General features: G+C 38.0%; 1 protein-coding gene, 1 long non-coding RNA gene and 1 other non-coding gene across 4 annotated transcripts; 1 reads left to right on the forward strand and 2 right to left on the reverse strand.

Moving 5' to 3' along the window:
- Positions 1-9,030: 9,030 nt before the first annotated feature.
- LOC106421777 lies at positions 9,031-11,148 on the forward strand. Its single transcript, XR_002660081.2, has 3 exons — positions 9,031-10,486; positions 10,642-10,669; positions 10,751-11,148. It is a non-coding gene; the product is annotated as an uncharacterized LOC106421777 (long non-coding RNA).
- A 1,290-nt stretch (positions 11,149-12,438) lies between these two features.
- On the reverse strand, positions 12,439-13,377 carry LOC125574867. Of its 2 annotated transcripts, none has more exons than XM_048765634.1 (2): positions 13,224-13,377; positions 12,439-13,138 (listed from the first exon to the last, which is right to left on the reverse strand). In XM_048765634.1, exons 1-2 carry the CDS (start codon positions 13,228-13,230, stop codon positions 12,672-12,674), a joined length of 474 nt encoding a protein of 157 aa, XP_048621591.1. In that variant the 5' UTR covers positions 13,231-13,377; the 3' UTR covers positions 12,439-12,671. The 2 variants fall into 2 exon arrangements, with proteins under 2 accessions (XP_048621591.1, XP_048621590.1); XM_048765633.1 differs by having other exon boundaries at positions 12,439-13,141; positions 13,224-13,323.
- A 1,681-nt stretch (positions 13,378-15,058) lies between these two features.
- TRNAG-GCC lies at positions 15,059-15,129 on the reverse strand. The gene has a single exon. It is a non-coding gene; the product is annotated as a tRNA-Gly (tRNA).
- Positions 15,130-15,872: the final 743 nt, after the last annotated feature.

Here is a 15,872-nt window from a genome sequence, read left to right on the forward strand (position 1 = left end):
TCTATCTTTATGAACAACCCATCTTCTCTCTATTTTAAAATCACAAGTCCTTTGTTCCTTAGACTTATAAACACCAAAGTCATCTTCTCTCTTAAATCAACAACTCATCTTCACTCTTTAATCATTATGGTTTCTTCTTCTCAAAACACTTTAGATGAACCGTTTGATGATACATTTGATGATACATTTGATGAGGTCTTTGATCAGCATTTTGATCAAGCCTTTGAAGATTTTACCATTCAAGTTGATCAAGAAGAACGAAGAAAAAAAAGAAGAAAGAAACGAGCTTATATCAAAAGAAATCGTGAAGAAGACAATGTACATTTATGGAATGATTATTTCAGTGAAACTCCGACGTATCCTGAATATTATTTCTGACGACATTTTAGAATGAACAAGAGATTGTTCATGCACATTGTTCATCGACTCTCCAACGAAGTTTACTTCTTTTGCCAAAGGAAAGATGGTCTTGGAAGGCTTGGTCTCTCACCACTTCAAAAGTGTACAGCAGCCATTCGTGTCTTGGCATATGGTAGTGCGGCTGATACGGTCGACGAATACCTCCGGCTCGGTGAAACTACAACTCGGTCATGTTTGGAGAATTTTGTGGAAGGAATAATTTATTTGTTCGGCGATGAGTACCTAAGAAGACCAACACCGACAGATCTTCAACGTCTACTTGATATTGGAGAGCATCGTGGATTTCCCGGGATGCTAGGAAGCATCGATTGTATGCATTGGGAGTGGAAGAATTGTCCCACCGCTTGGAAAGGTCAATATTGTCGTGGTTCGGGTAAACCAACAATCGTTTTAGAGGCGGTTGCTTCATATGATCTCTGGATATGGCATGCATTTTTTGGACCTCCAGGTACCTTAAATAATATCAATGTTCTTGATCGCTCTCCTGTTTTTGATGACATAATAAAAGGTAAAGCTCCGCAAGTCACTTACTCTGTCAACGGAAGAGAGTATAATTTGGCTTACTATCTCACTGATGGTATTTACCCTAAACGAGCAACTTTTATCCAATCTATTCCAATACCACAAGGGTCAAAAGCCGTTTTATTTGCTCAACGTCAAGAAGCTGTCAGTAAAGATGTCGAGCGTGCTTTTGGAGTCTTGCAAGCTCGATTTGTTATTGTTAAAAATCCGGCACTTTTTTGGGATAAAGTCAAAATTGGGAAGATTATGAGAGCATGTATCATACTCCATAATATGATAGTAGAAGACGAACGAGATGGATACACTCAGTATGATGTTTCGGAGTTTCAACAAGGAGAAGACAACAGAAGTTCACATGTCGATCTCACGTATTCGACAGATATCCCTACAAATATCGCCAATATGATGGGTGTTCGAACTAAAATTCGTGATAGACAGATGCATCAACAACTAAAAGATGATTTGGTTGAGCATGTATGGCATAAATTTGGACATGATGAAGACAACAACTGAACTCAGATGGTTCTTTCAAATTATTATCGTTTATTTTATGAATTTTTTTTGTTATGTTTTTTATTTTCAAATCAATGTTTAAAATGTGATCTTTTATTATGTTTTAAGGAAAAATTTATGTTTAGTAAGAATAATAAAAAAAATTGGTGTTTAATGAAAAAAAATAAAAATTAAGAATCCTTAATTAAGAGACTTGCATTGGACCAGTTAAATTGTCGAGTCTATACGTACAGTTTCTTAATTCACTTTTACATTTAAAAAGTATTAAAAAAAATAAGGATCTCTGGTGCTCTTGATTTTACTTAATTAACTTATTTAAGTATTGAGAAACTACAGATTCTCGTTGTCTGTGTTCAAGCTACTTCACTTTTGAAGATATAAATTAACATACCTGAACAATCTATTGAAGATTTCAAGACAAAGACAAAAAATAGTATAGAGGATAAGAAGAACTCATTGGTATTGGAGTATATTGTTTAAAACTTGAGAAGTTTTATGGCCCTATATCCTGGCACATCTTGTTGAGTTTACTAGTTACCGAATACGTACACACCACGTCACTATGGCCTCAACTTTAATATATTCCTGTACCATGTGTAGTTCCATTTCCATCAGTCGTTGAATGGCAAATACGTACATGTGTACTTTATTAATTTAACATGCAATCATCGGTCTGGACGAACTGCACATTAAACAAAAGATAAGAAAACACTACTGTGCAGGAATTATTATGCATTTTTTCTTTCAAAAATACATACGTTATTCGCTTGTGTTAGTTTACGTTATAGTTCAAATAATTAAAACCATAATAGCTTTTTCTAAGGGCATTTTCAGTCCCACCGCATATTTTTTTCTTTAAAATTGAGTAAAAAAAATATAAATAAAAAATACTCCAACTCCATTCTAGTTCTTATTCTTTAATAAAATTTGCTCTATAAATAAAATAATTTATTTTATGTTTGTTCATTACCTCTATTATAGAATGAAAAATAAAGTATGATTAAAACATTTTTAGTTTATATTCCATTTTACTTTATCTTGAAAGAAAAAATAGAGTTATACATCGGAGATACTCTAACGTATGAATCATTTAAGCATTAGCTTATTTATAATAATATAAAATTTGAGTTAACTAAAATTATTGTGTTGCCTCTAAGACTTTCTGCCAATGACTATTATCTCACTAATTAAAGTCAAAACCGTACGTATGTTAACTGCGATCTCTGCTACTTGCGGGGCTTAAGTACTAATCCGTAAATGGGGTACAATTTAAGACACGTTGGTGTCGGAGGTTAATGAGTAATTTGATTAAGAAGCAAGAGAGCGGACAAGTAATCCTCATTTATCTAGCCTAATCAGAGTGGCGAAATTAGTGAAAATACCAATGAATATTCGGCGTGTGTGCGCCATAATGTGTTACCGAACGTGAGCCAAACCTGTCTTGTTCTACAACTTCCACGGTGGATCATTAGCCAATTAATCAAGGTTGCATTTAAAATAATGTTCAATAGGAGAATTTGTCCTATTTTTCTCAATTATTGGACTACATTATCATGCAGGTAGAAGTCGGCAGAAAAATACATAATTAGAAGAAAAAAAAACAGAACTGATCGATCGAAACAAAACCAAAATATATTTAGAACCAAGAATTATTAATAAATAGTCCTAAATAATTGATTTAATTATTTTAAACAACAACCCAACAAAAACGAAACCAAAACCACTACTAGGTATGCAAATTTAATACAACGAATCCAATAAAAACATATATTCATGTTTATAGATGAGAATCCAAACATATGCAAATACAAGTATTTAGCGAGCCATTCTAAACAAAAAAAAGAAAGGATTTTAGTGAGTAATTATATCATGGGAATGTATAGCTGGCATTTTTGGTCAAAGCGGTCATGAATTTAATCAAAGTCAACTTTCTAGCTCCATTAGCAAACTTGTACGTTCTAACTCTAAATTTTCCCCTCTAATTCTACTTTTTTTTTATCTTGCTCTACATTTAGCGAGTAATTGTATAATGAGAACGTAAGAAACGTTGCATGAATGTTAAATGGTATGGGTAACATCTTCGCAATCAAATTTTCGTTAGTAAGATACGAAGGACAACATAATAATACATTATAAACAGAAAATACCAATACTTGTTCTCCTAAAGCCGAGGAAGATATGATCTGTAGCCACTCTTTTTCGTTGTTGTTGTTAATAACCACAACAACATTGGGCCTTCGGACAAAGCCCAGATACAGAAGGAGAAGAAGCCCGTTGCACTTAATGTTGCAACGGTAATGAAGACAAAAGCTGAGACTAAAGCTCAGACTGTGGAGACACGCCAAAGTTGTGGACGTACGGCTATGCCAGCTCATGAGATCAACACCTCGAACAGATTTGATGCCCTCGACCAATGTGCCATCACGTGCTGAAGCTAGGTTAAGGCTGAGACAATAGAGTTGTATATAAAAGGGACAATAAGGTTGTAATGTTTTTCCTTAAGTCGAAAGATATCAAAAGTTAAAGTTTTATCTTCTTCTTCAAGTTCTTCTCCCTCTGTCTTTATGGTATCAGAGCCATGGGAGATAAAAACGATCCTTTTGCTGCTCCATCTTTGAGCATTTCTCATTGTGTTACTCTGAAGTTGTCCTCCACTAATTACCTTTTGTGGAAAACTCAGTTTGAGTCCTTCTTGTCTAGTCAATCTCTTCTGGGTTTTGTTAACGGCACTTTCCTCCGTCCATCCCCTACCGTCCGTACCACAAATGGAGACATTGTCACAGAAGAGGCAAACCCTGAGTTTGCTCAGTGGGTTCGCAAAGACCAACTTGTCATGGCATGGCTCTTTGGCTCTCTAACAGAAGAAGCTCTCAGATCTGTTTATGGCTTACACTCGGCTCAAGAAGTTTGGTTTACTCTTGGCAAGAAGTACAACCGAGTTTCAGCTACAAGAAAACTAGATCTACAGAGAAAGTTACAAGGTATGTCTAAGAATCAAAAGACAATGACTGAGTATCTAGGTGACGTGAAGTGTGTATGTGATCAACTTGACTCCATTGGTTGTGCTATTACTGATCAAGAGATGATATACGGTGCTTTGAGTGGTCTTGGAAAGGAGTATGAGTCCATCTGTACGGTGATTGAACATGGTATGGACTCTGCACCCGAGATGTCCTTTGATGATGCAGTGTTCAAGCTCGTGAGCTTTGATGATAAACTTCAGGTTCTCAACCAACGAACTGAAGTAAACCCTCACCTTGCTTTCACTGCTGGAAGAGGTTATTCACACAGAGGTAGAGGAGGTTATACTAGCCGCGGAGGTTACAGAGGAAGGAGTTCCAGCTCTTACTCAACTCGCGGACGTGGCTTTCATCAGCAGTTCACTGGATCAGGCTCCAACACTCGCCCTACCTGTCAGATTTGTGGAAGATATGGTCACTCTGCTGCAAGATGTTACAACCGTTTTGACCAAGATGATAGTAACACTGAGCAACAGCTTCACAACGCCTTCACCACCATGAGATTGTCTGATCAAGCGCGGTACTCAGGCCAAGAATGGTACCCGGACTCTGCTGCTTCAGCTCACATCACCAACAATGCCTCTCAACTTCAATCATCCGAACCATACATTGGTAATGATCAGGTTATTGTTGGTAATGGAGACTTCCTTCCTATTACACATGTTGGATCTATTGCCTTACAAACTCCTCAAGGTACTTTGCCTTTAAATGATGTGTTAGTTTGTCCAGCTATTACCAAGTCTCTGTTATCAGTCTCAAAGTTAACATCAGATTTTCCATGCGAGATTACCTTTGATTCTGAATATGTTTCTGTTAAGGACAAGGAGACAAAACAGGTAATAGCTCAGGGAAAAAGACATAAAGATCTGTATCTGTTGAAGGATGAGAAGTTCCAAGCTTTCTACTCAACTAGACAGCAAGCTACTAGTGATGGTCTTTGGCATCAAAGGTTGGGCCATCCGCATAGAGACATCCTTCAACTTCTGGTCAGAAACAAGGCGATTGTAGTGAATAAGACAAGCTCTTCTTTGTTATGTGATGCTTGTCAATTAGGGAAAAGTTGCAAACTTCCTTTTTTATCTTCTGAAACTGTGTCAAGTAAACCTCTTGAGAGGATACATTGTGATCTTTGGGGTCCTAGTCCTGTTATCTCTACTCAAGGATTCAAGTATTATGTGATTTTTGTTGACAATTTCTCAAGATTCACATGGTTCTTTCCACTCAAGCTGAAATCAGATTTTCATTCTGTTTTCTTACAATTTCAAAGCTTAGTGGAAACACAGTTTCAGACAAAGATAATGCAGTTTCAGTGTGATGGAGGTGGTGAGTTTGTCAGTGCAGTCTTTATGAGTCATCTCGCCAAATGTGGAATTAAGCAGCTCGTTTCATGTCCTCACACGCCACAGCAGAATGGTATCTCAGAACGGAAGCATCGTCATATCACAGAGTTGGGGTTTACAATGATGTTTGCTAGCAAAGTCCCTCAACAGCTGTGGGTAGAAGCCTTCTTCACTGCTAATTTTCTTGGAAACCTCCTACCTTCTTCGTCTTTGCCAAACAATGTTAGTCCCTATCAACAACTATATGGTAAACCACCTACTTACACAGCTCTTCGTGTCTTCGGATGTAAATGCTTTCCATACCTTAGACCTTACATGAAGAACAAAATGGATCCAAAGTCTCTTGTCTGCGTCTTCCTCGGTTACAATGAGAAGTATAAAGGTTATAGGTGTTTTCATCCACCCACAGGACGTGTCTATATCAGCCGTCACGTGCTGTTCAATGAAAGCCAGTTCCCTTACTCTGATGTGTACTCTAAGTTCCTCCCAATTACTACATCACCTCTGCTCTCTGCTTGGAGACTGTCTGTCATCACCCCTATGGAGACACGCGATACGACTGAGGAGGATCAGTCCTTTCACTACAGAGAAGAAGAGTTCCCATCCCTGCAACGTGTTACCACACCTGTTACTATGCCCCAAGCCGCTGCACCTTTCTCACCAGTTCAGGATGCTCCATCAGATTCTTCCTCCAGTAGTTCTTCAGACAACGATGATACTGAAGAAGAAGCTGATGATGTTGCTGTGCAGGCACCTATAAACCAAACTCAACATGGTATGCAAACAAGAGCGCAATCAGGGATCAGAAAACCGAACCCAAGATACGCTTTGTTCTCAGATAAGTCAGAGAATACAGAACCGAAGACGCTTAAGGCTGCTCTCAAACATCCTGGATGGAATAATGCAATGCGATTCGAGATAGACAACATGATAGTCACTGAAACGTTTGAGCTTGTTCCACCAGAGCCTGATCAGAAGCCAGTAAGCAGTGGATGGGTGCATAAGGTTAAGCTTAATGCAGACGGGTCTCTACTCAAGTTACGGTCACGTTTAGTTGCTCGTGGGAATGAACAAGAAGAGGGTCTTGACTACATAGAGACATTCAGTCCTGTTGTCCGGACAGCAACTATACGAACTGTGCTTCATGTGGCAGTTACTAAGAAGTGGAACATCAAACAACTTGATGTACAAAACGCCTTTTTGCATGGTGATTTAAAAGAAACTGTGTACATGACACAACCTCCGGGGTTTGAAGATTCAGCAAGACCAGATTACGTTTGGAAACTCAAGAAAGCGATCTATGGCCTGCGCCAAGCTCCTCGCGCATGGTTTGATAAGTTTAGCGACTTCCTCATTGCGTTTGGCTTCCAGTGTAGCTTCCCTGATCCATCTCTCTTCATATACCATCATGGATCAGATGTCATATACTTGCTTCTTTACGTTGATGACATGCTACTCACCGGTAACAATTCTGTGTTGATTGAGAAGCTTCTTGATCAGTTGAGCACTACCTTCAGAATGAAGGATATGGGTCCAGTTCACTACTTTCTTGGTGTTCAAGTTCATCAACATACTGATGGTTTGTTCTTAAACCAGTCAAAGTATGCTCAAGATCTTCTCAACACTGCAGGGATGAGCGATTGTGTTCCTATGCCCACACCATTGCCTATCAAGCTCAATGATCTTCATGGTCAAGATGAGGTCTTCTCTGACCCGAGTTACTTCAGAAGCTTGGCTGGAAAGCTTCAGTACTTAACACTCACACGCCCTGACCTGCAGTTTTCAGTGAACTACATTTGCCAGAAGATGCACACGCCAAGTGTATCAGACTTTGCTCTTCTCAAGAGAATACTGAGATATGTTAAGGGAACGAATGAGATGGGAATAGGTATATCTGCTGCAACAAACTCAACTCTAGTCTGTTACAGTGATAGCGATTGGGCCGGATGTTCAGAAACTCGACGTTCTACAGGAGGATTCTGCACATTCCTAGGCTCAAACATCATTTCTTGGTCAGCAAAACGGCATGAAACAGTCTCCAAATCTTCAACAGAAGCTGAGTATCGAACAATGTCCTTTGCCGCATCAGAAGTAGCATGGATGCAGAATCTTCTCCAAGTCATGGGTCTGACTCAAACGGTCACACCGCTGATGCTCTGTGACAACCTATCTGCGGTATGTCTTACTGCCAATCCAAGGTTTCACAAGCGCACTAAACATTTTGAAGTGGACTTTCACTATGTAAGAGAGCGGGTTGCACTTAAAAAGCTAGAAGTTAAACACATTTCTGCAAGTCTTCAACTGGCTGACATTTTCACCAAGTCGCTTCCTCAAGACGCCTTCTTCAAGCTACGGTTCAAACTTGGTGTGTCCTCACCTCTCACACTAAGTTTGAGGGGGAGTAATAACCACAACAACATTGGGCCTTCGGACAAAGCCCAGATACAGAAGGAGAAGAAGCCCGTTGCACTTAATGTTGCAACGGTAATGAAGACAAAAGCTGAGACTAAAGCTCAGACTGTGGAGACACGCCAAAGTTGTGGACGTACGGCTATGCCAGCTCATGGGATCAACACCTCGAACAGATTTGATGCCCTCGACCAATGTGCCATCACGTGCTGAAGCTAGGTTAAGGCTGAGACAATAGAGTTGTATATAAAAGGGACAATAAGGTTGTAATGTTTTTCCTTAAGTCGAAAGATATCAAAAGTTAAAGTTTTATCTTCTTCTTCAAGTTCTTCTCCCTCTGTCTTTAGTTGTAACCAACCGAACGCAATATTAGAAATGAAAGACAACAGGGGGGGACGTACCTATGATCGGATCAAGATCAAGCAAAGCAGTTGACTAATTTAATAGTTTAAGTATAGATATTAGAGATATCTCCAGCATACAACACACGTTGGTTAGATTTACCCTCGTGTGCAATATCTTTTTTTGGACCGTAAATTATTTGCGTAATCTCAAGTGACCTCCCGCTGCAGGTACTTCTATTCCAAACTCGTTTTCGTGTTAGGATATCGGAGAATCCATTATTTAAGAGATTCTATAGCAATATATCAACATTAACAACCACATATGTACTATTTTGGTATATAACTTTTTTTGCATGATCTCGTTAGTTCACTACAAGAATTATTGAAAATAGCTAAGGACTAGCAAAGACATTTCCGTAGCCATAACTATTAGCAAAGAAAGTTGCGATAGATAGCGACAAAACAAAAAAAATGTCATTTTTGTAGCTAATTTATAGCGGTCCGTAGCTAACTAGCGACGAATATGATCCGTCGCCACTCTCTAGCTAAATAGCTACTAATTAGCGAGGAGTAAATTGTCGCCGAAAGATTTATAGTTTGAAACACATGGCTATAAATGTTTATGTATCTAACTAATATGTATGTGTTATATGTTTGAAATTTTTGTTTGTGATATATGTTTGATACTAGTAATGTTTGAATTAAGATAATGTGTATTTGTGTTATATATTTGAAACACTTCAATTTTTATGTTTATCATGTTTGCTACTTTGCTTGATACTTGAGTTAGATATTATAGTATAGGGTTTAGATTTTAGGGGTTTGTGGTTTGGGACTTATATTTAAATTTTAAACTTAAATCCAAACTATAATATAATCATAATACATGTAAAATTGATAAAAGGAGTTACAATTAATCAATGGCAATTAATTAGTGATCGAAAAAATGAAGAAATATTATCATCAGTGTATCAAGCAGGACAAAGATGATTTGTAGTTTTAGGGGTTACACTTTAAAATATGAAATTTATAGTTTTAGGGATTACAAGAGAATAATATTTGGTTCTGACTATATTTCCCTCCATAAGATTTGACTCCAAAAATTGGCTCCAATAATATTTTTGGTTTTGGCTCCAATACATTTTTGGCCCAAATTTATCACTTATGCAAACACTAACATGTCTCCACACTTGAAAAAAAAAGAACTCTCTACCTCTCGAAGTCTCTCTGTTTTTTTCTCTCTCAATACCAGCGAGTCACCTCCGACTCTTCTTCTGACCAGAATCCTCATGGCTTGCACCGAACTACTTGTGAATCGTCGTTGCCTACGACCACCCGAGTTAAATCTCCCCCGTTAGTTCTCCTTCTATGACTTGTTTTAGATTAGGGTTTCGATTTGTCCATAGTTCTCCGTCTTCTTCTTCTTCTTCTTCTTCTTCTTCTATTTATTGTTCTGGACTAGTCAACGATTAGGGTTTCAATTAGTTTCAGTATTAGAGTTTTGATTTGGGTCTGTTTAGGCTTAGGGTTTCGATCTGGGGGGTTTTTATTTTACGGTTTCGATTTGGGTCAGTGTAGGATTAGGGTTTCGGTTTAGGGACAAATGATTATTCTATACTAGTCATCGATTAGGATTGTTCTTATCTCTGCTTTGCTGGTTTATGTCAATGGTTTTCTTTTTCGTTTAAAAATTAGTCTTTGAAATTGATCTTTTGTTTTGGGAAAAGATTCACTGAAGGTTCTTCTTTTCTTATAGATCCCCATTGACAAGTGATGGTTTTGTAGCCAAACGTCTGGAGAAAATTGCCAAAGAAGTTGAATCCATTATTGTTTCACAACACTTCTCCAGCTTCGACCAGGAGGTTCCAACTCACAAACATCAGCCACACCACTTCCACGAGTTCATGCTTCTTACTCGGTATTATTTTGTAATTTTGTTTCTCGTTTTGTTGCTTTAGTATTTTATACTTACTAGTAAATGATTGAGTAGTTATTTATTTGCTAATTGCAATATGTGACTCATATGCTTGATCTATATTGTCTAGTAATCTGCTCTCTTGTTTTTTTCTTCAGGTTTTGTAGATAGCCAAGCCATATAAAGGTATGCTGTTTGGACTTGGAATAACACACATAGGAAATTTAAGATCCCATTAATCCACCAGCCATTGTTTTTACTTTTCAGGATAGTTGGAGCGAGATTTGATAAATCTGACAGGAGCTGTCAACATGATGAGCAAGCAACTGACTCTTTTATGTGAAGCTAAAGGTGTCACAGTATCACCAATACCATAAGCCGAGAAACCACATAATACATCAAAGCATTCCAAACACAAACATCACCAATTGAAGTGGCAGCTACATCTGACTCTTCTCCATCCACTCCCCCCCCCCATCACCAACAAGAAGGGAATCTAATTATGGCAACCACCAAATAAACAAACGAGTTTGATGTCTTCTGCTTTTAGTTTTCACTTATTGGTTTAGCTTCTTGTTTGTGTACTCGAAGTTTAAAATCGACATTTTTGTTATGTATGATAATTTCAGATTTCTTATAATAATATAATGTTTTAAAATCGTTTATATAGTCAAATTTTTGTTTTAAAAATTAAGCTTTGTTCGTTGATATTTTCTAATCCAGCATTTGTAACAAAATCCATAGCTATATTTGCTACAATTTTGCTAGGAATATACTGTAGTTAAATGTTGTAGCTAAATGGACACGGAAATTCTTTTGCTAAAATACGTCGCTAATGAGCTAGGGAAAATGCGGTAGCCACGTCATTGCAATTAGCTACGACCGTTGTTCTCGCGAATCCGTTGCGAGCTGGCTACGAATTGGCGATGATTCACAGTTAGCATCGGTGCTGAGGCCACCGCTTCCATCCGTCGCCATCTGTTGCCTTATGTTTTCTAGCTACAGATTGTTTCCTCTAGCTACAAAAAAATCCGTAGCTATTTCCTTGATTTCTTGTAATGGTTTCCTTTTGTACGTATATTTTAACATTTCAGAAGAGATGTGCATGCATTCTTTTAGTTGTTAAGGCTTATCATGCAATTCTCCACATCTACTATATAAATTTTGTAGTGAGTCATCAGAACGCTCCAATTTATAAGTATTTTTCTTTGATTGAATATAGATATCTAAGATATATACTAATCTATTTATCACATATATCCTATCTTATAATGGTCCGTGTGGAGATCACAACGTAGGGCGCCAACGTTGAGGGCAGGAGCAGAGTGGAAATAGAGCCATATGTAGGACCATATTTGGGCCTAAGTTTGAGACATAAGCTCGTATCTTTAGGCTTGTTGAAGCATCTTGGACTCTAGTTTTTTCTCGTAATTTCATACCGGTTTATGGAGGTTGCGAGCTTAAGCTTGTAACAACTCTTTCTCAGATTGAGCAATCAGGCCTCGGCTATCTAATCCCAAGTTTCTAATCAGGTAAGTAAAATTCTCCGGGACACTCTTCATGCTGTCGGCACCAAGGCGATGGTGGTTGGGCATACTCCCCAGCTATCTGGCGTAAACTGGTACATTTATCGTAACTCACTCCTCATATGATCTTAACCAAAAGGGGTCCATGCAACTCTCTCTAACAAAATATGCGTTTTGTGACTTTGTATTGCTAGTGAATATGGTTGCGGCATATGGAGAGTTGATGTAGGAATGTCCCGTGGTGCTCTCGACTCTAGACCAGAGGTATAATGACAATGTTGGTTCTTGATTAGTCTTTTTAATGCTTTTGTTACCAATCTATTCTCAGAGATCATGACTGGCTTTGGTGTTGTTTCTTCAGGTTCAAGTTGAAGATTACATATAGAAAGCTTAAAAATGACAAGAACCAGACTCTCATGTCCAAGAAAAGATTTAAACGTTCAACTCTATGCATTGATCCAACAGAAGTTTCAGACAAAACTCAGATCAGTGACACAGATGCAGCTGAGCGATACCAAACTTTAAACTCTATCTATCTACCGTAGTGAATCAACAGAAACATCAGAATCAAATGGTATTCAAATGTTGAACCATACTGAGAAAGATCTTAAACCACTTGAACGAAAATAAACTACTCGAGATTTGAACAATACTGTTTTTAGTTACTGAGAAGTGGATCTCAATCGTCGAAGCTGATCAACCCAACGGTCCTCATTAACATCGGAGGCCCAATCAGGAGCCGTTCCAGGGAACGAGATGGCACGCATTGCCTCCATAACCCTAGCCGCGTTCTCCACCAACAACGGCGACCTTCTACGCCGCTCGTCTTCCTCAAACGCCGTACGGATCTCCGAATCTGGCGTCACCGTCTCCGTCTCTTCTTCGGTATCGCTCTTGGCCTCTGCGTTTCCGTTAATACTGATAGAAGAGACTCCGTCCACTGCTTCTTGGATCATACAATGGCCGTTAGAGAGGCCGTTGCTGAATTTATCTCCATTGATCGGAAGATAACTTTCTTCATCATTGTTATCTCCGCCGTCTAGATCGACGGCTGAGATCGGTTCGTAATAGTCTTGCCACTCTTCGACGGAGTTAGAGTCTGAGTCGCTCCCGGCGTTGTTGTTGTTCTCTGCTAATAAACAAGATCTAAATTCGTAAATCAAATTGCGAATCTGAGTTTTTGAATTTAAACAGAATAAAGAGAAGAGGAGAACCTTCCATGAGTGAGATCAGCTGCTTTTCCGGGAAAATTGAGACTGGAAAACGAGTTATGTTGGAGGTGAAGAGGGAAGCCAGTGAGTTGACTCGGAACGAAGCACGCCTTTCTATAGATATTAAAAGGCTTATTTTTATGAGGCCCAAATATGAATATAATCAGTCAGATCCAGTTGGAATTAGCAAGGCCCAAATATGAATCTAAACAGAGTCAGGTCAGTTGGTATTTTTATAAAGTATCTGAAGTTCTGAACACCAAAAATAGTATTTGCACCCAAAAAAAGAACACTAAAAATATTTAGACTAAAAGGAGAGCTCAGGGTTGCGGCTAGGGATGTTAACAAGTTTACCCAAACCCACTAATAATGGGTTGGGTTTTTACCCATCTAAGATTAATTGGGTCAACCATGAATATTAATTTTATAACTCATATTTATATGTTGAGTAAATACAAAAGGGTAATGGTGTACCCATGAGTTTTCAATTATATATATAGATTTTCACCATTTTAATTAAGTTATATAAAATTTGCAAAAACGTTTTTTTCTGTTAAAACCAAAAAAATGAATTTTTCCGCCGAAACCGTAAAAATAAATCTTCTCATAGAAACCAAAAACGAATTTTTCCGCCGAAACCGAAGGACCGAGTTTTTCTGCCGAAACCACAAAACTGAGTTTTCCCGCCAAACCAATAAAACTAAGTTTCCCGCCAAAACCGCAAAACTGAATTTTCCCGCAAAAACCGTATAACCGAGTTTTTCCGCTAAAATCGCAAAATAGAGTTTTTCGACTGAAAACCGCAAAATCGAGTTTTCCCGCAAAACCCGCAAAAGGTGTTTTCCCGCCGATATCGTAAACCCCAATTTTCCCGCCAAAACCGCAAAAAACGATTTTTCCCGCCAAAACTGAAAACCCGAGTTTCCCGCCAAAACCGAAAATCGAGTTTTCCCGCCAAAACCGCAAAACCGAGTTTTCCCTTCAAAATCAAAAACGAGTTTTCCCGCCAAAATCGCAGAACCGAGTTTTCCTGCCAAAACCGCAAAACCAAATTTTCTCGCAAAACCGTAAAACCGAGTTTTTCCGCCAAAATCGCAAAAAGATTGTTCCCGCCAAAATCGAAAACGGGTTTCCCGCCAAAATCTAGCAAATTTTCCCGACAAAACCGTAAAAAACAGGTTTTTCTGCCAAAACCGCAAAACCAAGTTTTCCCGCAAAAACCAGAAAGATTATTTTTCCCGCAAACCGCAAAAATGAGTTTTCCCACCAAAACCACAAAAACAAATTTACTGACCAAAAACTGCAAAAAGAAAAATTTCCGCTAAAACCACAAAAACAACTTAACAAGTTTTCTCGTTAAAACCATAAGTGAGTTTTCATGTCAAAACGAGGTTTACTGCTAAAACCGCAAAATGAGTTTTCCGGTTAAAATGGCAAAATAATTTTTTTCCGAAAAAGTGAATTTTCTCCGAAAATCGTAAACGAGTTTTTGCGCTAAAACAAGTTTTCTATAAAATTACAAAATCTTTTTTATATATTAAAGCTTACATTAATGATACTAATATTTTACATGATCTTCAGACTAAATAAGATAATACTTTGGGTACCCACGGGTAAACCTATACCATATTGGGTTATTTTTTGGGTTTGGATTTCAACCTTGATGTTTCTGGGTTTTTGTAGGTTGGGTATAAACTGGATTGGATTATTTGTGGGTTGGGCTGGGCTGGGTTATTTTACCCTACGTTAACATCCCTAGTTGCGGCTGTATCATCTGGAGGTCAGATGAATGCGAAGGACCCAACCGACGCTACTGCCCATTTCTTCATAGCTCAGAATGCACCAGCCGGAAATCGAACCCGGGTCTGTACCGTGGCAGGGTACTATTCTACCACTAGACCACTGGTGCTTGTTGTTTTAGACTATATTAATTCCATCTTAGTTACACCATTTTAACCTCTGGAAACAAGGATGATAATTCACCACAAGATTGAAAGTTACATGGTTTTTGTATAACTGAAGCAAAGTCAGCAGCTATTCAAGTATTGATCTGGACTTTGAGTTTCCATGTTTACTCAATCCACAAGTAATTATAGGTGGAAGTTTAAGGATTGGTAAATGAACCGATGTCTCGTCTGTTTGATTCATCTATTACATAACTTATTTCAGTCCGGGCACGTCCGATGTGTTGCAAAATCTGGAACAAGTATGCACGTCTCATTAAATTGTTATTATTAAAAGTTTGAAAACAACATTTTTGTACAAAAGGCCTATGGGTGAAAACGAGATCTTCTTACATCTACTCTATTAAAATAGAATCCTAAATTTATCTACCATTAATGTTGTCATTTAAGTTTTGGACTGTTTCAAGTTTGTTAGAAAGCTGCTTAATTTATGGATCATTTCAAGATTGTTACAATCTAATTATTATGTAACACACTGCTGTTACAAATGGAACCGGACAACTTCCATTAAACCAACATTAAAATCTATTAAAAGTAAACCAATATATTAACACGATTTAATTTAATTCTGGATGTACTCTATTATAAGTATAACAAACGAATTACGTTCTATGTAATCTGTTAATGTAGACCGGTTGTATATATACAATTATATTAGCAATACAATAACTTTGATTTGGACCTCTTT

This window comes from Brassica napus, chromosome C8, assembly GCF_020379485.1.
Source record: "Brassica napus cultivar Da-Ae chromosome C8, Da-Ae, whole genome shotgun sequence".
NCBI classification, from domain to species: domain Eukaryota; kingdom Viridiplantae; phylum Streptophyta; class Magnoliopsida; order Brassicales; family Brassicaceae; genus Brassica; species Brassica napus.